The 25998-nt window shown below is 57.1% G+C and overlaps 1 protein-coding gene across 1 annotated transcript; it reads left to right on the plus strand.

Moving 5' to 3' along the window:
* The first annotated feature begins 1300 nt into the window (after positions 1-1300).
* On the plus strand, positions 1301-25139 carry ARHGDIG (Rho GDP dissociation inhibitor gamma). The gene is made up of 6 exons (XM_030578381.1): positions 1301-1453; positions 11701-11880; positions 22460-22543; positions 22842-22918; positions 23433-23496; positions 23765-25139. Exons 1-6 carry the CDS (start codon positions 1381-1383, stop codon positions 23962-23964), a joined length of 678 nt encoding a protein of 225 aa, XP_030434241.1. The 5' UTR covers positions 1301-1380; the 3' UTR covers positions 23965-25139.
* The last annotated feature ends 859 nt before the right edge of the window (positions 25140-25998 follow it).

Here is a 25998-nt window from a genome sequence, read left to right on the forward strand (position 1 = left end):
TTATTTACTTGCTATAACTTATAGGAGGAGGGTGAAGAAAAAAAATGAAAAAAGGGGGCAGGGGAGAAAAGAGAGAATGTTCTTTTTCTTGGCTCAGTGGGGGGGGGCAAAAATGAAGCTGAGCACAGGGCCCCACTAACTCTAAATCTGCCACTGGTGAAGGGGTAACTTGGTTACAGTCTAAGTACCTACACAGGGAATAAATATTTAATAGTGGGTTCTTCAGTCTAGCAGGCAAGGGTAGAACACGAGCCAATGGCTGGAAGTTGAAGCTAGATATATTCTCACTGGAGATCAGACATACGTTTTTAAAACAGATGGTCATTAACCACTGGAGAATCTACCACCACCCAGGGCCAGCGCTACCATTTAGGCAGCCTAGGCAATCGCCTAGGGCGCCAGAATAAATGGTGGGCGCCGTTTTGCCAGAGGGGGCGGCAGGCGGCTCCGGTGGAGCTGCCGCAGTGGTGCCTGCGGAGGATCCGTTGGTCCGCGGCTCCGGTGAAGCTGCCGCAGTCATGCCTGCGGACGGTTGGCTGCTCGCGCGGCTCAGATGAACCTCCCGCAGGCATGACTGCGGCAGCTCCACCCGAGCCACGGAGCACCGGACCTTCCGCAGGCACCACTGCGTCAGCTCCAGCGGAGCCACGGGATCAGCGCGCGGGGTGGCGAAATTGCCGTCCGCCTAGGATGCTCAAACCCCTAGCGTCGGTCCTGCCACCACCATGCTCCACCATTGACCATTTTTAAATCACTAGTGGATGCTTTTCTAAGAGTCCTACTCTAGGAAGGATTCCAGGCAGGTCTCTAGCCTGTGTCAGACGGGTCAGACCAGATGATCACAATGGTCCCCTCTCGCCTTAGACTCCCCAGCTAACCAATAGGCTGGTGGTCAGGGCGCTCACCTGGCAAGTGGGTGCCAGTCCCTGCGCCAAGCCAGGCAGAGTTGAGACCTGAACCCGTCTCTCCCCGTGCCCCAGGCGATTGGCGGGGCAGCCGGACCTAGTGGGCACCGCCAGAGCCCGCAGTCACAAGTCAGGAGACCAGCTGGACTCGAGCGTGCCCCTCCCGGCTGGCTGCCTGCCCCCGCCCCCGCCATCCCCGGGGAGGGGCCGCCAGGCCGCAGGGGAGCGGGTGTGCGCGGCGAGCTGGCGATGAGCTCATCGCGGTCTGGCGGCTGCTGGGGCTGGCGCGGGGGGGCGGCCGTACGTCTCTGGCCGGCGCGGCGCGGCGCGGCACGGCACGGCTCTGCTCGCACTCCGGCTGTTCGCGGCTCGCCACCGGCCGCTCCCCCGCAGCAGGCTCGGGCTGCCGGCCTGGGGCTCGCATGGCCCCGTGACCCCCCGGCGGCGACCCCCTTCGGCTGGCTCGGGCGGCACCATGCTGGGCTCGGACGCGTGCGAGTTCGGCGGCCAGTTGCTGGAGCTGCTGCGGCTGGCAGTGTGCGCCCGAGGTGAGGGGGGCAGGCCGGGCCGGGGGCAGCGGGGTGGGGCCGGCGGGCCAGGGTGTGGGGCTGTGGGCCCGGGGAGGCAGGGCGGGGTGCGCAGAGGCGGGGCGTGTGCAGGGGCTGCCGGGGTGTGTGTGCACGGGTGGAGGCCAGTGCAGCTGTGTGTAGGGACAGTGGGTGGGGAGTGAGTGTATGGAGGGGCCAGGCCGCCGGGGTGTGTGTGCATGGGCGGGGGGGAGTGCATGGGCGTGTATGTGTGTGCAGGGGGCGTGCACAGGCAGAAGGGAGAGTGGGTGTATGCAGGGGCCAGGGTCGGGAGTGTGTGCACGTGTTCGGTTGTGTGCAGGAGCCAGGACTGAGGTGTGCGTGCATGGGCGGAGGGGGGTGCAGGTGTGTGTGTGCGGGCGGCACAGGCCGAGAGGAATGTGGTTGTGTGCGGGAGCCGGGGTTGTGTGTGTGTGGATATGTGTGCAGGGTCTGGGGGGTGCACCTGCATTGTGGGTAACTACGTATCCAGTCGGCTGCTCCTAAAGTTGCTCCTGGCCAGTGCGCCACCCTGAGGTGTGAGGGGTTTTCCATGCCCAGCAGAGCCCCTCCCGCTAACTCCCTGCAATCTGGGCTCAAGGGCTGGGGGCACGTGTGGGCTCAGCTGCAGCCAGGCTGCCTTTGCTCTGTCCAAGGCCTGGTAGGGGCACTGGGGGTTCGCTGCCCTCTTGGTCTCACAGTTGTATAGATTTGTCCAGTTTTTCCATTGTCCTTTCAGGGTATCAAGTGTGGGCACAGCAGGGCTGGAGCAAGCGCTGGGCGAGCCTTTGTTGTGCTGGGAGGAGCAGATAGGAGGTGGCAGGGAGAGGAAGGGCAAGTTGGTGCCCACGGTGAGCACTGGGACCTTCCCCGTGTGAGAGCTGGTGGGGGATTTGATGCCGAGGACAGGTCCTCACGCGTTGAGCCCTTGAGGCAGGGGGCCGATGGGTCGCTGCCAGCTGGCATGCCAGCCTGTGCCAGGCAGAGCCGCTATGGCCTTAGGCTGGGGCGTGGGCTCATTTGCTGTCCCTGGTGTGGCTCCAGCCTCCTGCAGAACAAAAGTCCCCTGCATCCTGCTGGGAGGACGGCTCTGCAGGCCCAGATGAGTGCTGATCTGCGCTGATGGTGGAGGGCTGGCAGGGTCCCCAGAGGGCGTGTGAGCTGGGACCTGTGTTCAGCTCTGCCACTGTCAATCCAGAGAGACAAGCCAGGCTCCGAAGAGCTGGGCGTGACTGGCTGCAGCCGGCAAGGCCATTCCAAAACCTCTGGAGCAAGGCTGGCTCGCTGACACCCAGTACCTGCTCTGGCTCGAACCACTGGGAGCAGAGAGCCGGGACCCCAGTCCCAGCCGCTCTCTCAGCACAGCCCCGGCTTGTTCCCCTGCTCCAGGGCTCTGGTAGGGAGCAGCTTCCCCAACTCCTGCCCCAGAGGCCTGTGATGACACCTCCCTCCCATGAGAAGCCTGGCTCAGGGTGGGGAGCAGGGCCCTGTGTGCAAGGGGCGGGCCACCAGGCACAGAGCTGTCTCTGAGCAGAACTATCCCACCTTCCCTCAGTCTGTCGCTAGGACTGGCCCCTAAGTCCTCTCAGTGGAGCCAGGTGATCTCTGCCTTGGGAGCACGCCACAGGTGCCACTGTGACCATCCCCCTAGACCCCCTCTCTGGGATTAACCACTCCTCCCATATCTATAACCCCTCCTCCGGGTTCCCACCAGGCCACCCCCATCCTGGGCCCACCACCCTCCCCTCAGGGATTTGAGACATCACAACCATTTCCATGGCGACAGGCTGTGACGTCACAAGCCCAGCGTTATGACTTCACTGAGGAGGTTGGGGTGGGCGGGTGAAGCTCAGACCAGTTTCTCCCTCCCTCCTCCCCAAGCAAGGAACTGGAGAGACTTGCTATGGGGCACCAGGGGCTCAGAGGATCCCCCCCTGTCTCGCAGCCATGGGCTGTTCCCCTCTGGGAGAGGCCCCTAGCAAGGAGCCGGCAGAGGGGAGAGGAGGCAGCTGCTGGCAAACTCTCTCTCCATGCCTGAGGTGGGGCTGTGCTGGGCTGCTCTCTGCCTGGGGTCTCTGAGCCTGGCTCGTGCCTTGTAATGGAGTCTGGGTGCTGACTGCTTTATAAGGGGGGCAGGACCCAATCCAGGGCACTGGGGGCTGCATCCTGCACCCTGGTGCTGAGCAGCACCCCCAGCAGGGAGCACTTGTTCAGCACGGTGGGTGCTGTTTGCTGTGGCCCCACTAGCCCAGTGAGCTCGTCTGAGGGCATGGGGGTCTACTGGCCTGGAGGGGAGCAGGGGCTTTCCCGTGAGCTGTACCTTGCAGCTGTCACAAACTGGGCCCTGCTTCTGCTGGAGCGCTCTGGTGCAGATGGGAATTGGGGCAGGGGTGCATCTGCGGAGCCCTCGCTCTCCCTCCCAACTGCCTGTCGGGCATTGGTGCTGCAGAGGAGCTTACCTAGGCTTCAGGAAGAAGCTCCAGGCTTGGTGCAGTGCTTTGTGTGGGGAATGGGGCTCATTCTAGCTCCCAGCAGCGCCCAAGGCAAACAGGACAGCCCCGGTGATGTCCACAGAGACCGAACCTGCTTTGTGAAAGAGGCGTGAGCCACAGCAGGTGGTCGTTAGGGCACTGGCTCTGTGGTGATGCCCATCACTTGCTCTCCCTTGCTTCAGCCAGGGCTGCTTACTGACAGCGCCCTTTGCCAGACAGCCCACCACATGCTGTGCCCACCCAGGAGCCAGTCCCCCACCTCACTCCTTCTGTGTCATTTACACCTGGGCAGAGTGGATGTGAAATGCCAGCTGGTCAGGCTCAACATTGGCTCTGCCCAACTGTGCAGTGGGCTGGGTGCTAGGTGCCTGGTGGGGGCAGAGCCCAGGGCCTGCTGGCTGCAGAGGGCTCTGGTTTTGGGCCCTAGAGGGGTTCCCATGAGGTGTTACTGTTCCTGCCAGGTGATGCCTAGTTACACTGTTCCAATGAGCTGAGCCCCTAGCGCATTCAGCTCGCCAGGTCCCCACGGAGTCAGTCTCCTGCAGGGGCCAAGCCCAGCTCCATGTGCTGCTCAGCCTGAGTGTGCACCATCCATGAGCGGCCAGGCCCACTGCAAAGTATGGAGCTGCCCTCATTCCCTGGGAGCCCCAACGCTGAGCACTGTCAGCTCATTAACAACAGCCACTTCTGGAGCAGAGCCTGCTCCTGGCTCCGTGGCTCTGGGGAGCCAGCTGGGGTTCTTTCAGGGACCTCGCGGCTCCTTTTCCTGCCAGGGCCCAAGGGGCTGGGAAGGGACCTAGCCCAAAGTCCCCGGACTCTCCCTGCAAGCCCCAAGGCTGGGCTGAGTCTCTGGTTAGGGTGAGGGCGGTGAAGAGGTGCCCTTCCTGCTGCTGGTCGGAGGCTGCTCATAGAAGGGGGCCGGAGCCTGAAGGGTGAATGGGGGGCACAGCAGCCCTTTCCAGGCCCTAGCTGTAGGCTGAGGGAAGAGGCTGGTGAAATAGGTGTTAATGGAAAACTAGTGCCCTCCACCCAGCGCCCATCACCTGGAGCTGTGCCCAGAATGCTGCTCGCCCACACATCCATGGCAGGTCTGCCAGGCCTTGGGAAAGCTCTAGAGTGCTTGCACCCACAGGCAGCTGGGCTTGTGTGCCAACATTTCCTAGTGTGCCAGTGGGTGCGAGTGTTCTTTGGGGCGGAGACAAGTGTGCCAGGCTGGGTCACAATGTGAGGGAACCAGGTGTTAGCATCAAACCTGGGGCTGGTTGGCTCCAGCTGCCAGGATCACATTTACTTGCTACCTGGCCCGCTCTAAACCCTGTTCTCCTGGCTTAGGGACCTGCATGCTTTGGAGTTCTCCTGGGGCTTGATTCTCCAGTGCCTTCACCTTGCATGTGGGAGCAGTGGCCTGCATTTCCACGGAGGTGCTCCTGATTTACACCAGGCTGAGTGAGAGGAGCATCCGCCCTGGGGAGGGGGCTGCATGCGACATGTGCAGCCAGGAACCCCGGGGTTTCTATTGTGGGCTTTCTGCAGCATCCCCTCCTCCCAGCGTAGCAGCTGTTTCTCCTGGGGGCTGCTCTCGCCTCCTGTGCAATGGCCAATCCGCAGGTTCCTCAGAGCAGAGGAGCTCATCTGTGCCTTCTGCTCACCAGTGCTGCTAGCCATGGGGAGGGGTCGGGACCAGGCCTGAGAGCCTTGCCCAACCCTTCCCACATCCATGTTGGAGCGAGAGCAGACAGCGGTTTTCCTTTCTTGGATCTGCAGGTAACTAAGCCCTGGGTTTGAGTGGCAAAGTGTGCACAGCAAGCGGCGCCCTGTGTGCTCTCCCTTCCAGCGGTGGGCCCCAGAGCGCCCATGCCAGGCCTACTGGCAGGGGCTGGTGCAGGGAATCGAATGATCCATTGGCTGTTTCTGCAGCCGGAGCGTGCCGCTTGCTGCCTGGCCCTCGTTCTGTGCCTGCGGCATCACAGACATGCCTGGTGTTGCGGCTCGAGCTGGCGATGGCTGAGAGCCTTGCCCTGCCCGTGGCTGCTTGGAAGCTGCATCTCTGCAGCCACCAGCATCAGCAGCGCAAAGGGGCCACTTGTCATCCTGCTCCTGGCCCAGACAGCCCCTCCCACCCTGTGACCTCCGAGCACTCCCCCAGGAAGTTAAAGGGGGAACAGAGTCCAGGCACAGCGCGGCTCTAGTGTGACACCACCATGCCCACAGAGTAGCACTTTGTCGCGGCACGGTAGGTTAGTGATGCCTGGGTGGGGAACAGAACTCCCGGCTCCCTGCTCTAACCAATAGACACCCTGCCCCAGAAAGGCCCTAGGTCATGCACTGCAGGACTGCAGCATGGGCTCTCGTGGCTAGCAGCAGCCCCTGGGAAGGGCTCCGTCCAGCCTCCGTGGAGGCAAGCAGAGGCCTTTGCTGCCCACTCATGCCATTTGAGAGGGGTTAGAGGGCAAAGCAGCTGTGCGTGGTAAATTCCCTTGCATGACATGACCCCCCAGAGCTGCCCATGGCCTACCTGAGCAAGGATTCCAGCCCACAGCACAGGCATGATCTGGAGCAATTCTCCTGCAACTGGGGAGCACATGCCCCGCCCTGGGGCCCAGATGCTCCCCTCCTTCCCCCCAGGGAGCACTCCACAGAGCTCCCTACAGGTACAGTTACCAAGCAACCACCCACCTGGCTGCAATAGCAACCTGCAGGTGCCGCACTATTAACTCTTTGGCTGCCTGACTGCATTTTACCAGAGCAGGAGGGAGGGGCCTCCCCCACTGAGACAGACGGTCACAGCAGCTGTGGGGGCACTGGGTGTGTGTGTGCTGGGGCTTGCAGGGCACTGGGCGGTGAGCAGCTCTGGTGTTTGGGCTCAGACCTCAATCCAGAGATTTTGTCCCCCACTCCCACATTCTGAGTCCTAGAAGCACCCCAGCCTCCTGGCCGAGCCCTTAGACCAGAGGCTGCAGAAATGGGCCTTACTCAGCCAGGCTAGTAGCAGGGCCAGCTCCAGGCACCAGCGGAGGAAGCATGTGCCAGGCGCGGCACATGCTAAGGGGCGGCACAGTCCGGGCGGCTTTTTTTTTTTTTTTGCTTGGGGGGACAAAAATGGTCGAGCCGGCCCTAGCCAGCAGCTTTCCTGTGTAACTGAGGAAGTGGGAGTGGGCAGACTGTAGCCCAGCTGTGCATGCAGGCGGGTCTGAGGTGGCAGGGGAGGGAGGAGCTGCCTGTGAGATGGTCTCATTTGGAAACCAGGCTCACCCTTTGTCATAAGGAACTAAATCGGCAGCGCCCCACAGCAGGGGTCATCCCACTCTCCCAACATGCACTAGCCCCAGCTCCACCAACCGCCAGCCCAGGAGCAATCAGTGTCATTGTTGCCTGTTGGTCCCAGGATACTAGATAGGCAAGGGGGGTGAGGAGCCCCAGAGCTCCGTGGAAGCCTAACGGCTTCCCTCTCACCAGCAGAAATTGGTCCAATAAAGATATTCCCTCACCCACCTTGTCTCTCCGAGTGGACAGGCTCAGGTTTGTCTTGGGCACAGCGCTGCCCCTAGCTCTGCGTCGGACACTTCCCTAAGTAAATACAGCTCGTCCAAGCTGCTCGCCTAAGGCTAAAGCCAACCAGAGTTCCCAGGTCCCCCCAGGTGCTGGTAATCCTCCCATTCTCCCAGGCCTGCTAGTGCAGTGGGCTCCTACTCCTGGCTGAAATAAGTAGAAGGGATTTTGCTTTCTCCTGTGTGTTACTGAGTCCGTGGCCAGGCAGGCTCCCTGTCACTGATGTCTGTGTCTCTGCAGAAGCCTCTCTTTGTCCTCAGGAGTAGGGGTAAGGGGAGAGCAGTGTTCACTCTTCATCTGTCCAAGTCCTTCCCCACAGGGCTGGTGCCCCAGGCGTGGCTGCAGGCAGTGTCTGACTGGGTATGACTAGTGAGCTAGCACAGTCACCAATCCAATAGGGTTTTGAACTGTCAGGGTCTAGCAGGGCATGTGACCAGCACCATGACATATACAGGAGTGAAGCCTCTAGAGGAGAATGCTGAGCCAATTTCACTTTCCTTTCCAAGCGGCTGTACAATGTAGGCATCTCCCATGCATCTGTCCTGGGTTTTTCTTCTTTAACGACATACGTGCTCCCAGCTCTTGGCATGGAGTGGCTGTTGGGTGGCGCTAGGTACTTGCTTCACTTATGGGAAATTGGGGGGAAAAACAAACAAGCACCAGATTCTAATTAGTAGAATTAATTCAGGTTTTAAATACCTTCTCTGTCTGCCAAAAGCTGTTAATTGATGCAGATTGAAGACTCAGATTTTTGATTGTACAGACATCGGGAAATTCAGTGTTCAGGTTTTGGCAACCTTAAGTGTTTGTGTGTGTGAACGAGAACTACTGAAGGGTGGGAGGGTTAGTGAGCAGCTCACAGCTTGTTGATGAAACCTCTTGAGTCTGTAAAATCAGACAGATGCGCAGGGCTAGGGCTGTCGTGTCGCAGCTGGTAGAGCTTGAATTAAAGTCGACCTGCAAAGGCAATGTGACAGATGTGGTGCTTTGTGCTTGGTAAGCGTGGGTGGGCTGGGTGGGAATTGTGATGGCTTGAACTGTTCACTTCCCTGCTTCCAAGCAGATGGGTTGTTAATGAGGGGATTGGTCAGTACGTTGTCGCTGCTCAGCCTTCCTAGCGTTTCTGCTGGAATGGTGCGATGTTGGTGCTATACAGGCAAAGGCCAGGCCTGGCTTCCCGGCCCTCGCTGCACAATTGCACTGGGTGTTTGAACTGGTAGTGGGACCCCACACACACACTTCACCCTGGGATTCTTCTACAAATCACTGGCAAGGAAGCGTGTAGCAAATGGGGCACGTTGAGGAGAGCACTGGCCCCGCAAACTGACTCTTGAGTGGAATGGGAACATCAGGTGACCTCATGGGGCCGGTCAAAGCTGACCAGTGCAGCTGGAGTTGTGAAAGTGGGACACTTGCAGCAAATCACTCCCCTGTGCTGTGCAGTCTGGGGACTATTTGCGGAACTTGCTGAGTACCTGGAAAGAGGGGATCAATTCAAAGAAGTGCTAAACTCGGATGATTCAGGAACACGGGAGACTAGATCTGTTTGTACAACACCTTGCACAGTGGGCTCCTGGATGCTACCATAATACTTGTAATAGATAATGCACAGTGCTTAGCACTGTGGGCTCCTGGTCCATGGCTGGACACTATGGTAATACAAATAATAGATCAGGGCAGATTGTCAAACCTGGCACTTGGGCGCTGCTTGCTGCAAACTGGCCTCACTGCATGACCCAGAGCCAGGAACACCATTATCAGGCTGGAGCCCGTTCCCCAGCTACTTTCCTGCTGTTTTACCGTTCTGAAGAGGAGATTGAATGTTTGCTATTTAAACAGGATGGCAAACGTGTAGGGTGGGCACCTGGAGCTGCTGGTGTCTCAAACAAGGCTGCTCCAGTGTGCCGGGGCTGGGTACCTGTCCTGCTGAGAAGTACCCCTGGGGCCCCCAGTGCAGGGCACAGCGCCCCTGAGATGCTCTCTAGCCTGGGAATGCTCCCTACTGGGTTGGGGGAGAGTGACTCCTCCCCACTTCTTAGGCTTCACAGCAGCACGGATGGCTAGGTCCCCTTGGAGTGCCACGCCTGATCCTGATGGGTCTGTCCAGCAGCCTGAATTCTGCCTACCTGGAGGTGCGGCAATCTCACAGCGTGATAGCCTGAGGCACCGACTCTGCACAAGGCTGGGAATTGGGTGACACTAGGCAGTCCTGTGCGGCTCTTCAGGTTCTGGGTGCTCAGATCCCCTCCAGCTGGAGTCTCTCACGGCTCTTTCCACCCCAGCAGCATTCATGCTGGAGCTCTGTGGTCCCTGTCAGCCCCCTCACACTGCAGTGACCCTGTGCTGCCACCTGAGGCCACAGAGCAGCCTGGGTGTCATTGGAGGCATTGCTTACCCTGTGGACCCCCTTGCTGGTGGTACTGAGTTGGCGAGAGCCTGGTGTGATGCGGAGCCCGGAGACGGCAAGACCAGCAGCTGGAGAGAGACTTCACCTGTAGGCTGCCAAACCAGCTGCAGGGCTGAGCTGTGGGGAGTGTGGCCCCTTCCCATCACTTCCGAGGAGAGCAGCCAAGTGGGCACTCAGGGCCCTGTCTCCCATGCACACCTGGCCCTTGGACGTGGGACTGGGGTGAGGAAATGCCTTCATCTCCATCTGCAGTGACTAGATCCTAGCTCATGGCCCAGGGCCCCTCCCAAAGGGGAACTGCAACTTGCTCTTGGAGCATCGCTAGGAACTGCACTTGGTCTTTCCCGGGGCTGATCAGTGACTGGCCTGGATCTCTTCTGTTTGGCACTGGTGAGGCCACACCTGGAGTATTGTGTCCAGTTTTGGTCATATTCCCCTCCCCCGCCCCCCCCCCCCCACTACAGAAGTGATGTGGACAAATTTGAGAGAGTCCAGTGGAGGACAACAAAAATGATCGGGACTGGGGCACATGACTTACGAGGGGAGGCTGAGGGAACTGGGGTTCTTTAATCTGCAGAAGAGAAGAGTGAGGGGGGATTTGATAGCAGCCTTCAACTACCTGAAGGGGATGGAGGATGGCTGTTTTTAGTGGTGGCAGATGACAGAACAAGAAGCAATGGTCTCAAGTTGTGGTGGTCTAGGTTGGATATTAGGAAACACTATTTCACTAGGAGAGTGGTGAAGCATTGGAATGGGTTACCTAGGGAGGTGGTGGAATCTCCATCCTTAGAGGTTTTTAAGGCCTGGCTTGACAAAGCTCTGGCTGGGATGATTTAGTTGGGGTTGGTCCTGCTTTGAGCAGGGGGTTGGACTAGGTGATCTCCTGAGGTCTCTTCCAACCCTAATCTTCTATGATTCTGTGCCTGTGTGGTTCTTCCTGTGGGACCATCTCTGCTCTGTTCTGGCAGCTGAGGCTGGTGGCTGCATTTTATCCCTTGGGCTGAGGGATGTGCTTTGTCTGGGGCATGTGGGACTGTTGGGGGGGGAAGAGGGGCTGGCCCCTGGCTAGGTGGCTGTGCAGGGCAGTGTGGGGGTCTGTGCTCCGCTCGGTGGCCATGGGGGGGTGTGGGGCTGCGCCCCGCTCGGCGGCCCTGCTCAGGGGAGTTACTGTGATTAGGCAGGGTGCTGATGGGCTGATCAGCTGCTAGTGCAGCTAAAAGCAAAAAAATGAACTTGGGATTGATTTCTGGCTGCTTGGAGTCTGGCTGCCCTGCCCGTCACTTCCATTAACTGGGGGTGAGGCCAGCGCTTGCTGGGAAGGGTGGAGAATGGCTCTGCAGCTGCAATACACAGACCCGCCGATGGCTGCAATGCTTGGAGGGGTGGCTGGGGCTGAGGTGGGGGGTGCAGAGTGGAGCTCTGAGGACTAGGCTGTCCCCTCCACTCAGGCTGCTCTTGGGGTGATGGCTTTGTTCCTATGGGGCAGGGTGTGAGCAGAGAATTGCCATGGGGAGGGCAAACCTGGGCCCTTGCTTCCTCGAGACTCCTGTCCCATCCCCCGCCACCTCACCCCACTCCACCCCGCTCCTGTTCTCCCTGGCACTGCTCCTCTCCCCAACAGGCTGCATGTGCCCTGGGAAGGGTAACTTTCCCACCCTCAGCTCACACCAGTTTGTCCAGCCCCAGGGATTGGCACCAGGTTGGTGGGTGAGGGGCCATGGGGCTCCCCCATAGGAGGCTGTGGGTCCCTCCTTGCTCTGACTGGCTTCTCCTCCTCTCAGATATCATGGTGGACAAGGATGGTATGACGCCTCCCCTGGAGGAGGAGATGGATGATGTGGACTTGGCGTACAGGGCCCCTGAGAAGAAGACCCTCCAGGAGATCCAGCAGCTGGATGAGGATGATGACAGCTTGAACAAATACAAGCGGGTGCTGCTGGGGCCCATCCCAGTGGGTGTAGGTAAGGCCCTGGCCCATTCTGCGGGAGCATGGAAGGGGTGTTCTCAGTGGGGGAGGGCATCTCTGTTTAATCCTCACCCAGGGGCAGTACCAGTGGAGGAGAAGCCACGTGGAAAGCTCCTTACCTGGCTCCTTTCAGCTCCAAACTTGGAAAAGCAACTGAGTCCTGTGGGTGGAAGCAGAACGTCTCCTGCGGGGGTTGTGCTGTGGAGGAAGCAGAACGTCTCCTCTTGGTCTGGTGTCTGTCCCCATTGGGGAGCTGCCATGTGGCACGTAGGGCTGTGAGCTGTGCCCATGTGGGCATGGGGGGGGACAGGTGCATCACTGCACCTCCCTCTGTTGGGAATGGTGCTGCCTCAGTCCATTCCTCCCCTCAGGGCCAATCTGTTCCCCCAGATTTATGAAGGGGACGGTGGTAGCTTTCCACCCACCTTTGAATTGTAACAGCTGTCCAGGGTTGGGTCTGTACTGCAGTCTCCTTGGTTACGTTATTGCCGTGGTAGTTTCCATAGTAACAGTTATGGAGCGACCTTGTACCTTTCATTCGTAGGTGACCAAGATGGAGACACCCTCCTGTTGGGAGTACCTAAGGCAGGGTGGGCAAATTACGGCTCGCAGGCTGGATCTGGCCCACCAGCCATTTTAATCTAACCCTTAAGCTCCTGCTGGGGAGTGGGGTCTGGGGCTTGCCCTGCTTCAGCTGGGGAGCAGGATCAGGGACCGCTTCATGCGGCGCCCGGAAACAGTGACACAGCCTCTCTCCGGCTCCTATGCAGAGGGGCAGTCAGGAGGCTACGCTCTGCACACTGCCCCCACCCCAAGCGCAGCCCCTGCAGCTCCCATTGGCTGGGAACTGCAGCCAATGGGAGCTGCAGGGGCGGTACCTGCGGATGGGGCAGTGTGCAGAACTGCCTGGCCACACTTCTGCACAGGAGCCAGAGAAGGGACATACTGCTGCTTCTGAGAGCCGCTTGAGGTAAGCACTGCCCAGATCCTGCACCCCTGAGCCTCCCCTTGCCCCAGCCCTGATCCCCCTCCTGCCCTCCGAACCCCGCAGTCCCAGCCTGGAGCACCCTCCTGCACCCCAAACTCCTCAGCCCCAGCCCCACCCCAGAGCCTGCATCCCCAGCCGAAGCCCTCACCCCCAAACCCCTAGCTCCCTCCCGCACCCTGAATGCCTCATTTCTGGCCCCACCTCAGAGCCTGCACCCCCAACCAGAGCCCTCCCACACCCCAACCCCAATTTTGTGAGTTTTCGTGACCCACCATACAATTTCTATCCCAGATGTGGCCCTCTGGCCAAAGAGTTTGCCCACCCCTGCCCTAAGGCGTAGACCCACACGCAGTGCCCCGAGTGGGGACTGCAGTGTGGTGCTGCATTGTCACCAATATACGGGGTCTTGGTGTCCTGTCCCTTTCCCAGGCTACTGGCTATTCCCCACCCCCTGCTTCCTGGGCCCTGTCTTGGCAGTTGACATCAGCTCCTCTCCTTTGCCATGAGGGTAAGTGGAGAGCTTGATTCACTGAGTTGGCCAGCCGGGAGTCCTGCATGTCTGAACACTTCTGAGGCTGTAGCATTTCTCCATTTGCATGGGGCGGCTTTCTAACCCGTGAGCGACAGGCCTGGGTCTGTGCCACTGCATGGCCCGAGTGGTGACATATCCAGACATCCCCTTTAGTTGTAGGCAATAACACAGACCAAGAAGAGCGCAAATAAACGCCCTGGTGATGGGCAGCGAGCAGCTGTGCACCACTGACCTCCTCAGTAACCCCACAGGAAGTTCTCTTCATGCTGCTCAGCACCGGGAGAGCATGGATACTAGTGGCGGAGAAGCGCTGTTAGATCCCAACTATTAGTTTGTTCCCTACAGCTTTTTCTCCAGGGCTTTGTCCAGTCTAGTCTTAACTGTCCCAGGCCCTGGGAGTGCCACCTGGTCTCTTGGGAGAACCCTTTGTTCTGAGATGAGCGCTGCATGTGTCTGGGCCCACCCAGAGGGGAGGCATTTGTTTCCAAGCAGAATGCCTTGTGTGTTTAGACTTTCCTATGCACACACACATCACTCCCTAATTTCCCTGCAAACCCTGGTCACCTCACACCTAATAAAGGGCTCCATTGGGTACACTTTGCTGGAAAAGTCTCCAGTCATTGACTTCAACATGGGAAACACTTGTGATGGTACAGAGCTGGCACAGGGTGGTGCTCCTATGCTGTATGACACTCCAACAGGAGCAGCTATAATGCAGGCTGAAGCAGAGCTAAAATATTGCACAGATGTGGCTGTAACTCAGTTAAGCTCTCGCCTGCATCACATTGGCCCCCATCGCTCACAGGGCACGTGTTTGCAGGCTCTTCTCATTTTCCACTTAGCTGATGCTTAGCCAAGTGAAGACCTTGATTCTTTGGTCTTCTGAGCCAATCGGTCTGTCTCTCTCTGCAGTATGTTTCTCTTCAAAGAAAAGTTAATTTGCTAAATTCTCCATTTTGTTTTATTAAAGGAACAACTGGATTTGTGGCCATTCTTTTGTCTATAAAGGCCATGCTTGGACTCCTTAACTATCAAACGCTTGTACCTTAAAACAGGAGATTCTTGATATTTCTGTCTGAAGATCTCCGTGGAAGACTCGAACTGGTCTGATAGAAATCTCATTTGCTCTCAGTTCTGATCCATTTCCTGTGATGCTGCTGGCAGACTGGGTTTCAAGGGGAAAAATGAGTATTTTTACCATATGTTAGGATGTGTTACACGCCTAGTGTAGACTAGGGAAGTTGTAGTTATCTCCACCAGCTAATACGTGTTATGTCCTGGGGAAAACTAGGGTTCAGCTTGCCCAGTCTACACTAGGACTGTAATACAAGTGTTAGTGCACCTTTGTGTAGTGAAGGCAAGGCTGTGATCTTCAGGAAAAACAGGGTAGACAAGGCCTGAATTTCTAATGTCAAAACCAGTGAGGAGAGGGCCCTTCCCAGCCAGACCTTCTCTATTTGTCACAGGGGCAGGTGCACAGTTTCTCTGAATTCACCCAAGTTAGGCCATTCCCATGTGAAGCCTTCCCCAGCTGCTCTAGCACTCGCTGAGGGAGATCAGCAGCAATCCAAAACACTCCAGCCATTGCAATGGGGAAGTTCCTATGGGAACCAGCCTCCATGTCATAGAATCATAGACTTTAAGGTCAGAAGGGGCCATTATGATCATCTAGTCTGACCTCCTGCACAATGCGGGCCACAGAATCTCACCCACCCACTCCTGTATCAGATCTGTATCTGAGCCATTGAAGTCCTCAAATCATGGTTTAAAGACTTCAAGGTGCAGAGAATCTTCCAGCAAGTGACCCGTGCCCAAGGCTGCAGAGGAAGGCGAAACCCCCCAGGGCTACTGCCAATCTGCCCTGGAGGAAGATTCCTTCCCAACCCCAAATATGGCGATCAGCTAAACCCTGAGTGTGTGGGCAAGACTCACCAGCCAGACACCCAGGAAAGAATTCTCTGCAGTAACTCAGATCCCACCACATCTAACATCCCATCACAAGCCATTGGGCATATTTACCGCTTGTAGTCAAAGATGAATTAATTGCCAAAATTAGGTTATCCCATTATACCATCTCCTCCCTAAACTTATCAAGCTTAGTCTTAAAGCCAGATATGTCTTTTGCCCCCACTACTTCCCTTGGAAGGCTGGTCCAGAACTTCACTCCTCTGATGGTTAGAAACCTTCATCTAATTTCAAGTCTAAACTTCCTGATAGCCGGTTTATATCCATCTGTTCCAGTGTCCACATTTGTACTGAGCTAAAATAATTCCTCACCCTCCCTGGTATTTTTTACTCTGATATATTTATAGAGAAAAATCGTATCTCCCCTCAGCCTTCTTTTGGTTAGGCTAAACAAGCCGAGCTCTTTGAGTCTCCTTTCATAAGACAGGTTTTCCATTCCTCGGATCATCCTAGCAGCCCTTCTCTGAACCTGTTCCAGTTTGAATTCATACTTCTTAAACATGGGAGACCAGAACTGGACACAGTATTCCAGATGAGGTCTCACCAGTACCTTGTATAATGGTACTAACACCTCCTTATCTCTACTGGACATACCTTGCCTGATGCATCCCAAGACTGCATTAGCTTTTTTAATGGCCATATCACATTGGGGGCTCATTTTTGCCCAGACAGACTGTGTCTTATCCATTCCATCCCTTCTTATTTCTTTACAGTCTACCTCATCATTGATATACAATGTTACTCCACCAGCTTTGCCTTTATTTCTGTCTTTCCTAAGCAGCACATAGCCTTCAATAGCTGTACTCCAGTCATGACTACTATTCCACCATGTTTCTGTTATCCCTATAATATCCGGTTTCACTTCCTGCACCAGTAAGTCTAGTTCCTCCATTTTGTTACCTAGGCTCCTCGCATTGGTGTACGAACATTTTAATTCTTGCTGTTTGGCTTCACTCATGTTCTTTACCCGATTAGGCCCAGACGTTCTACCACCAGTATCACCTATTAGAATTGTATCTACAGTACCCTTCCTCCGTACGTCCATTCTCCTGGCCCATGACAGTATCCTTTCTTGCTTCGTTTTCTTCCCTCTCAGTGTTAAATTCTGGTGTGGAGATTACCTGGACATCTCCCCCAATTCCTAGTTTAAAGCTCTCTTGGCCTGCTAAACCCAGGGTTGTCAGTTCAATCCTTGAGGGGGCTATTTAGGTATTTGGGGCAAAAATCTGTCTGAGGATTGGTCCTGCTTTGAGCAGGGGGTTGGACTAGATGATCTCCTGAAGTCTCTTCTAACCCTAATATTCTATGACTCTAATCATTTGTGCCAGCCTCTATCCTAGAAGTCTGTTTCCCTCCCTACTCAGGTGAAGTCCATCCCGAGAGAAGTGTCCTCTGTCCATGAATGCCTCCCAGTGGCCATACATCCCAAAGCCCTCCTTATAGCACCACTGCCTGAGCCATCTGTTGATCGCCATAATCTTGTCACACCTTTGTTGCCCTTCTCTAGGAACAGGCAGAATCCAACTGAAGAACACCTGAGCCTCGATTTCCTTAAGTGTCTTCCCCAGCCTGGCATAGTCTCCCTTGATACGGTCCACCGAGAATCTAGCCGTATCATTCGTTCCCACATGCAGGACAATCAGCGGATTCTTTCCTGCTGTCATTAGGATCCTCTTCAGCCTCAGGTCCACATCCCGTACCTGACGCTTGCCCTGAGTGCGCCACTAGCAGAGCTGTGGCTGGAGTCCACCTCTTCTTCTGGGCCTGTTCACCTGGCCTTGGCCCCCTCTGCGTTTATAGCAGCAATGAAGACCAGATCTGAGTGTGGCTGGGCGCTGTTGGCAAAGAGAGCTTAGCAAGAGAAGCTGCAGCCCCTGTGGTCACATGTGCCCAGTCTGTCTTGGAAGCAGCTCCAGGCCTGGGCGCTGGCGAATTACAGCATTAGGGGAGAGCAGAGCAGCCAGCAAGCGCTGCTAGGTGAGACTCCAGGCTGAGTCATCAGTACAGGGAGGGCCAGTGATAAACAGCAGTCCACAGCTATGCTTTAAATAACACAAAGGAGGTGAGGGCCAAAGCAGCCAGGAGCCTGGTTAGCTCCAGCTCCTCTTGGCTGGGTTAGAGGGAGAGGGGAGAAGTGAGCCCCTGGTGCAATGTCAACACTGGGAAATAGGGGCTGACAGGGCAGCACTCCCAGCTCGCAGTAGCTGCATTTGTCCTCTGCCTCTGGAGGCAACAGTGGGCACATGAGCATCTCCCTTGGCCATGTGCTGGGTTCGTTGGAATGTGCTGGATCCAGCCAGGGCTCATCCCCTGAAGATTAGGGCACCTCCTGCCTGCCTCACAAGGCAACCCACAGCCCCTGGGCTTAGTGTGCTGGGCAGCGGGAGGGGTGCTTTTGTGTCCCCGCTAGGCCAGGAAGGGGATGGTTGCAATTCTAGGGACTGATCTGCTTGGGGAGGGATCTGGCACGGCTGCTGTCGTGTGGGTCTTCTCACTGCCTCCAGGGTCATTGCGGGGATAGGAAGGGGCCGGGGCCTGGGGCACATAGGCGATGCACAGTTCCCTTGTTACAGCAGTCAGTGGTAAGAATAAGGATTAAGAGGTGGGGCCGGCAATACCTTGGCACAGATTTGTTCCGTGTCTGTACAGTACCTAGCACAAGGTGCCCTGATCCTGACTGCAGATTCTCAGCATGGCTGCATCCCCAACCCCAGCTGAATAATAATGTTGGCCACGGCAGAGCCAATCACTGTATAGAAGGTGAAGGATGCCCACTGGAATGCCCTTGCCAGCTGCTGCATCTCCCCTTCTTTGGGACTTCTCTTGTCATCTGCATGGGCACCATCAACCCTGTGTAGGCACCCGCCCTTTTCTGACGTCAGCCCCGCTGACTTGGACTGTGATCCATGGTATCAAACCCAGCCTGGAACCTGACTGAGAATTCCTCGGCTGCTCCCAGCTTCAGGTTTGCCCTTGCTCTGACCCTTGGTCCTGACTGCCTTTGTCAGGATCCTGACGCCCGTATCTGTGCCCTGGGCACGATGCCACTTGGCTCTGCCTGGAGCCAGACAGCTGGAGACGACTTGCAAATGAGGCAGTGCCCTAATCAGCATATCTGATGGTGAGACACTTCCTCATTTGCATAATAATCCTTTTCCCATTCCCCCCTGTGCTCTGCACCCCAAGTGCCCCCCTCTCTGGCTGGATTCCCCACATGGTCTCTGTGATGGGTTAAACCCCAACTCCCCCCAGGGTGCCACTTGATGTACTGGGGTACCATTGAGCCCGCCTGTTCCACCAGCCTGTGCTCCCTTACACTGTCCTGCTGAGCCAGGCTCTCCAGTCTCCTCCAAGCACACACAGGTAGGGCCATACCCAGCTGCAGAGAGACACAGACACTGAGATCAGCTCTGCCTGGGAAGACTCAGCTCAGGGGTTGCCCAGCACTCAAGTGCACACCCCCTCTGAAGTGTAAACCAAAAATGATATTGTCTTGCACTGCACAGAGAATTGTACAGCGTAAGCTCATGAAATTCGCTCCCTCCCTCAATGTGGAGGAAGATCTGCGCAGCCCCCCTGTTATGAATTCCACAAACTGGTTTTAGAGAAAACAAAACCACGTTTATTAACTACAAAAGATAGATTTTAAGTGACTATAAGGATTAGCAAATGGATCAAAGCGGATCACCCTGCAGATAAAACAAAAACCACAGTGTGAGCTTAATACACTAAAGAAACTGCTTACAAGTAGTAATTTCTCACCCTAAATGTTGTTTTAGGCATTTCTTTCAAAGGCCAGACACCTTTTCCAGCCTGGGTTCAGCTCTTATCTCCCCTCCACTGTGTTTCTTTTAGATTTTTCCAGCAGTCATCCTGGGTGGGGATTCAGTGAACAATGAGCCCTGATTAAGTCAGTCCCTGGCCTTATATACGTTTTACATAGGGCAGGAACCCTGGTTTCCCCCCCACCCACCCAGTGTAAAAATACTGGTATTCTATCATCTAGTACCAAGTGACGTGATCACATGACCTTGCAGTGCCAAAGCAGCCATGAGTCAGACGCATTTGTAGCATCCCAGAAAAGCTTCTCAGGAAGATGGGAGATTAGCATCTTCAAAGACCTATTGTTCTTCCTAATGGCCCATCCACACTGATTGCATTCTGTTTGGTGGGCGTTCCCCAGGTGTAAACACACTTGTAGTTGATACATAGTCAATATTCCTAACTTCAGATACAAAAATGATACATGCATACAAATAGGATAATCTTATTCAGTAAACCATAACCTTTCCACTGATATCTCACATGACCCATCTTGCATAAACTACATCTTAGATATGCTATAATCATAACAATATTTCAGTGAAAAATCTGGGGTGTAATGTCACAGTCTCCCTGACCTTAGAGACACTGCCTAGACCAGTGGTCTTCAACCTTTTTATGCCCAAGATCACCTTTTGAATCTAAGAGCAACCCAGGATCTACCCTGCCCCTTCCCCAAGGCCCCGCCCTTTCCTCAAAGCTCTGCCCCACTCACTCTATTCCCCTGTCACTCACTCTCCCTCACCCACTTTCACTAGGCAGGGGATTGGGTTGGGGAGGGGTGCAGGCTCTGGGCTGGGGCCAAGGGGTTCACAGTGTGGGAGAGGGCTCTGGGCTGAGCCGGGGGCAGTATTGGGGTACAGGAGGGAGTGCAGAGTGTGGGCTCTGGGAGGCAGTTTGGGTGCAGGAGGGAGCTCTGAGTTGGGGCAGAGTGTTGGGGTGCAGGATGGCATACATTGTGCTGGCTCTGGGAGCGGGGTCAATGCTGGTGCAGTGTTGGGGTGAAGGAGTGGGTACAGAGTGCTGGCTCTGGGAGGGGGTCAGGGCTGTGGCTTTGGGTGCAGAAAGGGGTTCAGGGTGCAGAAGGGTATGGAGTGCTGGCTTGGAGAGGGGGCTCAGGGCTGGGGGTTGGGTTGCGGCCTCCTGCCAGGCAGCACCTACTTCTGGTGGCTCCCGGTTGGCAGAGGGCGTAGCAAGGCTAAGGCAGGCTCCCTGCCTACCCTAGCCTCACACCACTCCTGGAAGGGGCCAACGCACCCCGTGGTGGAGGGCGGGGGACACGTGGCTCCACGCGCTGCTCCTCTCTGCAAGCACCACCCCTTCAGCTCTCCCATGGCTGGTGGAGGGTTTGGGCTGAAACTCTAGGTAGCATCTCTCTGGTTAGCTGTAGAATAGTCCTCCAGGGGCTGTGTAGCCTGTCTCAGCCCTGGGAGAGGGAGCTGGTACCCCGCTGTGGGGCATGCCCTGAGCGGGCCATGTATCCCACGGCTGAGTGTGACAGGGGCTGGGGCAGTGACTTGGCCACCTGCCTGGCCAAGTCGGGCTGCGGGTGGCGGGGTGCTGCCAGCCCAGCACTGCAGTAGAATGCAGTTTGGTCCGTTTTGACGAGCGCCCCAGGCTCGGCATGTCCTGGGAAGGAGGCTGTCTGGGCCGTCAGCAGGAGCTGCTGATGCAGGGCCAGTGTGTATCCAAATGTGCAGCATGTTGCCAGGGGGCGAGCTAGGGGCTGGGCCACAAGCACGCCATGGCTGGGCACGAGGGTCTGCTCTCAGGAGCCCTTGCTACAACAGGCCATCAGGGGAAAGGGGAGGCTCCCCAAGGAGGGGCCGTGCCCACTTTATCTCTCTCCTACCCTCCCTCACTACAGGCCTGGCTGAATTCTCCCAGCCCACATTACCATCCTCCTCTCAATTCCATGGCAATGCTCACTGTGCCCCCTCCATGCCGTGCCAGCCCCAGGCTTGCCTTGTGCTCTCTGGGGAGCGGTGCCATGGTAGCCTGACACGTTCTGCCTTGGTTGGTCAGAGAGCCCCTGGACTGGGTAGGGAGCCCCCACCTTCAGCAGGCTCTGCAGTGCCAGGGCTTCTGTAAGCCTGTTTACAAGATGGGCCTGCGGCTGCATTTCCCCCCCTCGCGGGGTTTGTGCCAGGCCCCGTGGCCTTTCAGGCAGGAGAGGTGTGATGCCTCTGGGGGCTCCGTTTCTCCTCCACCTTCCAGCTTGAAAAACAGTTTCAGATTACAAGTAATGGAGGGGGTGGGACAACAGATTCTGTGAATGAGATGGAGGCTGCAACTGGGAAAGTTTGGCAACCGCTGATCTAGAACCAGCTTGCCTAGCAGCCAGCTAGGCTCTTGTGGCTCGCCTGTGGCTTGTGGCTCACCCATGGAGCCTCCCTATGAATCCATGAGACAGCACAGGCCTATCCCCTAACTAGGCCTGGCTGTGCCGCTGAACAAACCCTTCTGCCTAGCGGCCACCTCCACACAGCCCCCTAGCTGCAACCCCAGAGACCTGGCCAGCCAACATTTCCACTGCCTCACAGTCACATGGGCCGGGCTACCGCTGAAGCAGCCATTTAGCTGAGGGTGCGCTAACCCTGCCTGTCTGAGGACCACCCCTGCTTGGCACTGGATGGAGCAGACAGTAGCTGCCCTTCTGGTCATGGGCCTGCAGGTCATGGCCTGGCTGATCAGCTGGTAAGTAGCACTACAGGAGGGTACCTATGGGCTCTGTAGCCTGGGCAGGTACTGGCTGCCCCCTGCCATCCCTGCTTAGTTTGAGCTTTCTGAGCAGAGGTTTCTGGCAGGGCAGCCCTTGTCCCGGGACAGGGAGGTGGCCTCTAGTTCTCGGGGTTGTTGGCAGTCGTGACCTCCCCGGGGGCCAAGCTATGCAGAGGCGTAGGGGACTCTAGTGTAAGGTCCCTGGAATAGATGTGTTGGATTCATGTTGTTTGTGATGTTCACAATGATTGATACAGATGAGTTTGTGGTATTGGCTTATTCTAGCGATACGAATAATGCCAGAGTCACAGGAGCTGCTCCATTAGGAATAGGGCGGCGGCACGGTGAGCTACTACTGGGCTAGGGTGTGCACAGCGGGCAGCAGCTGCAAGGGGAGCCTGGCCTCGAGCTCTGTCTGCAAGAAGCTGCTAAAGCAACAGGTTTGGATGGCAGAAGAAGCCGTGTTCTCTTGGAAAAGTGGGGGGGAGGGGGAATCGGGTGACAACCGTGCCCAGCTACCGACTCTGCCCCTCCTGCCGCCTCTAGATCCCAGCATGGCTAACGTCACCTTGACGAGACTGACTCTGCTGTGTGACCAGGCTCCAGGGCCCATCACCATGGACTTAACAGGTGAGCAGGGCCAGCCCAGCACGCCCCCTGGCAGGGGCAAGGATGTGGGGGGAGCAGCTAAATAACCCGGCAGCCACTCACGGGCTAACCCCTGCTCCCCGGGAGATCCTGCCCTCGGGAGGTGTACGGGGAGGCGGGAGACAGGCCCCATTTGCCCTCAGTCCATCCCTGCTCCTAGGTGTTGGGATTCCAAGGGGACGCTGTCCATGCCCATGTGTCTGGGGAGGGGCGAGTTCTGGGTCCTGGCGGAAGGGGGACAGGGACAGGCAGGCTGAAGGCTCTCCTCTCACTGGTGCAGGGGATCTGGAGGCGCTGAAGAGCCAGTCGTTTGTGCTGAAGGAAGGGGTGGATTACAGAGTGAAGATTTCGTTCAAGGTGAGCTGCTCCTGCAGCGTGGACCCTAGCTAGGCCTGGGGCACTCGCTTGCAGTATGTGGGTCAATGGGCGCCGTCTCCTCTGGCAGAACAACTGGTCATGGCTGACACTGCCTAGCACTTGGCTGGTGGCACTCTCTGGAACGTGCCCTGCTGCCTGTGCTCCATGGTGATGCAGGTCGGTGCAGTGACGCTGCTGGGTGCGCGCCCTTCCCACTGCACTGCGGGCTGCGTACCGCTCTCCCGCATGAGAGCCAGGCTGAGCTGGAGGCTCGCACGCTGGGATGGGAAATGGGGGGCAGGGCAGCGAACGAGCAGGACCTGAGGGCAGATAGAGCCCCTGTGTATCAGATGCCTCCCTGGTGAGTGCTCAAGGAGGGTCACCGCCATCTGCCCTGCAGCTCTCCCAAAGCTGCTCTCCATGGGGTCTCCAGAGGGAGGTGTCCTCCAGCAGGTGCAGGGAGCGAGGCGCTGGCAGGAGGTGTCCCCCTGACTTTGACCCTTCTGCTCTGCAGGTGAACAAGGAGATTGTCTGTGGCCTGAAGTATTTGCATCACACCTACAGGAAAGGCTTAAGAGGTGAGTCTGCACCTCAGCCCAGCTGGTCTCCAGGTCTTGCTTGGGGCTCTGTGGGGGGCAACCCAACTGGCCATGTGGAGCTCGGCAGTCTGATATGGGGTGTGGGTACTCCTGATGCTGGTCAAGCTCTCTAGCCCCACCCTCGGCCCCAAGTCACCACAGGCATTCGGTGCCCACCCACGCACACACATTGTTGCCACCTGGTGTCTGCTCCAGAACATTCGCCCCTGTTCATGCTGACGGCTCCCCCTTCTCTCTCTGTGCCCAGTGGATAAAGACGTCTACATGATGGGCAGCTATGGACCCCGCGCCGAGGAGTACGAGTTCCTGACCCCCCTGGACGAGGCCCCCAAGGGCGTGCTGGTGCGGGGCACCTACCACATCAAATCCTTCTTCACTGACGACGACAGAACAGACCATCTCTCCTGGGAGTGGCACCTCTGTATAAAAAAGGACTGGAAGGATTGAAGCCCTCCCCCCTCCTCACCCTCCCCTGTCCAGACTAACTTTAACATGAATTAGGGGCAGACGAGCCATACTACAAACACAAGGGCTCTGGCGCTGCTTCCCGGGCCTAGCCACGTCAGGCAGCTGAACAGGGAACCATGCCCCCTGCTCTAGTGCTTCTCTCCCCTCTGCCATCTGCAGCCACTTCCCCCCCATAGTACATTACCCCAAGCAGGCTGCTGAGCCCTAGTCTGAGTCAGTCCCTCCCCTGCCCACTCCCTGCTCTGTGTCTGTCTTTACTTTGCCAAGGACTAGGGAATGCAGGACTCCCCCTCCCTCGACTCTGCTGCTGCCCAGCGGTCCCCTCTTGGTGTTGAGCCCAGCTCCCCTCAGCATGGCACAGGGCTCACTGTGCCCCCAGCTGCGGGTATTAGGGCCTCCTATCACTTTCACAAGGTTCTTCCAAACAGCCACTCCCAAAGATAACCACCACGCCCCCACTGTTGCTCATGTCTCAGCGTAGCGTTGCACTGCTGGCAGGGTGCCTTGCATCAGCCTTGCGGTGCCCTGGGGGAGCTCCCTGAGCCTGTCCTATGCTGAGAAGCAGCCGGAGGGTTTACTGGCTTAGCCCAGCCCCCCCATTGATGGCTGTGTATGTGAAGTCCCTGTCTGTCTGCCTCTCGAGATACCCTGGCAGGAGCTGCTGTGCCACCCTCAGTGTGGAGCTCTGTGCTGCCCATCTGGCCGTGCCAGCTTGCGTCACTCCACTCATTGCAAGCCCTCCCCTTGCCACACAACTAGACCCAGCCTCTAACAAAGCCCAGGACCATTCACATTTGATTCACACAAAGGTGGACTCACCTTTTGGGGACTGGACTCCCAGGGCGGAGTCATGATTAGTTTTCATTGCTGGGGGGGATTTTGAATACTGACTCTGTCCAGCATTTCCACCACTGGCTCTGTAGTGAGTGAATGGGTCATAGCTCTGGGTGAGGGTGTCCCGTTGTGTAAGGGGCTGTGCCAGCTCACAACTCTGTGCCTGCTGGCCCTATGGCCTCCACTCTGTGCTGGGCCACTATGGTCCTGAAGGGTGCCCCGAATGCGGCTGCACTGGCCCTTCCTCACATGTCCTGCTGATACCCCTGGCTGTGCTCTTGGTTATTGCCATTAAACGTTACCGCCTCTCTTTGACTTACACCCGTGTAAGCCTGTGCTTCGTTCACATGCCAGATGGGTGGACAGGGGTGCTATTGACAACGCAGAATGCTGCCTCCCTTCCCCTCAGTTACCAACAGCACCTGTGCTGGCGGTGCCAGGGAGTGCAAGGTTCACAGTCAATCTATAGAGAAGGGAGCCTGCGGCTCCGGTCCCTGCCTTTGGGATGGAGCAGCCTGGAGAGCTACAGGTCTCAGCAGGCAATGCGGCCTGAGGGCTGTACCCCTCTGTTCCTTAATGAAGCTCCAAAATGGCTGCTGTTAAGAACAATCTGGACCCTAAGCTGCATTTTACCACCCCTCCCAGAGCAGACTCTTGGGTGATTGCACCCCACAGAGCAGTTATTGGGGGGATTGTTCCACACGCACACAGCCAAGGATCTGTCCTTAGCGTGGGGTCTGCTGGGGTTTGGTCATGACCTGCCCAGCTGCTGGTCAAATGTATGGGTGCCAGCTGGCCAGGGCTGGCCTCAGTTGACCCAAACAGTGTTCCCAAATCCTGGGACTGGCCCCGCACCTGGGGCCAGGGATTTTGAATAAATGTTGGGCTCTCTCTTGGCTGTCTGCCTTGGAGCCTTCAGGCTGCGGGCTCAGCTGTGGTGGCTACCCGCTGCCTCTGGTGCTGGCTCCCAGCAGCTCAGGGAGCCTGCTTACGTCCCTGCAGGGCCCCCGAATCACACCAATAACACCGCAGGAGTGAATGGCTGGGAGCATCGCCCTGAACTGTCAGCCAGCTCCAGCTCCGCTGCACCCTGGGCGTAGGTGCCAGCTGCAACTGGCGCCCCAGGGCCTCTGCTGCCCAGAGCAACCCAGGCACATGGGCACAGTGAGGCTGAATGTT

Source organism: Gopherus evgoodei, chromosome 10 (genome assembly GCF_007399415.2).
Source record: "Gopherus evgoodei ecotype Sinaloan lineage chromosome 10, rGopEvg1_v1.p, whole genome shotgun sequence".
NCBI classification, from domain to species: Eukaryota; Metazoa; Chordata; order Testudines; family Testudinidae; genus Gopherus; species Gopherus evgoodei.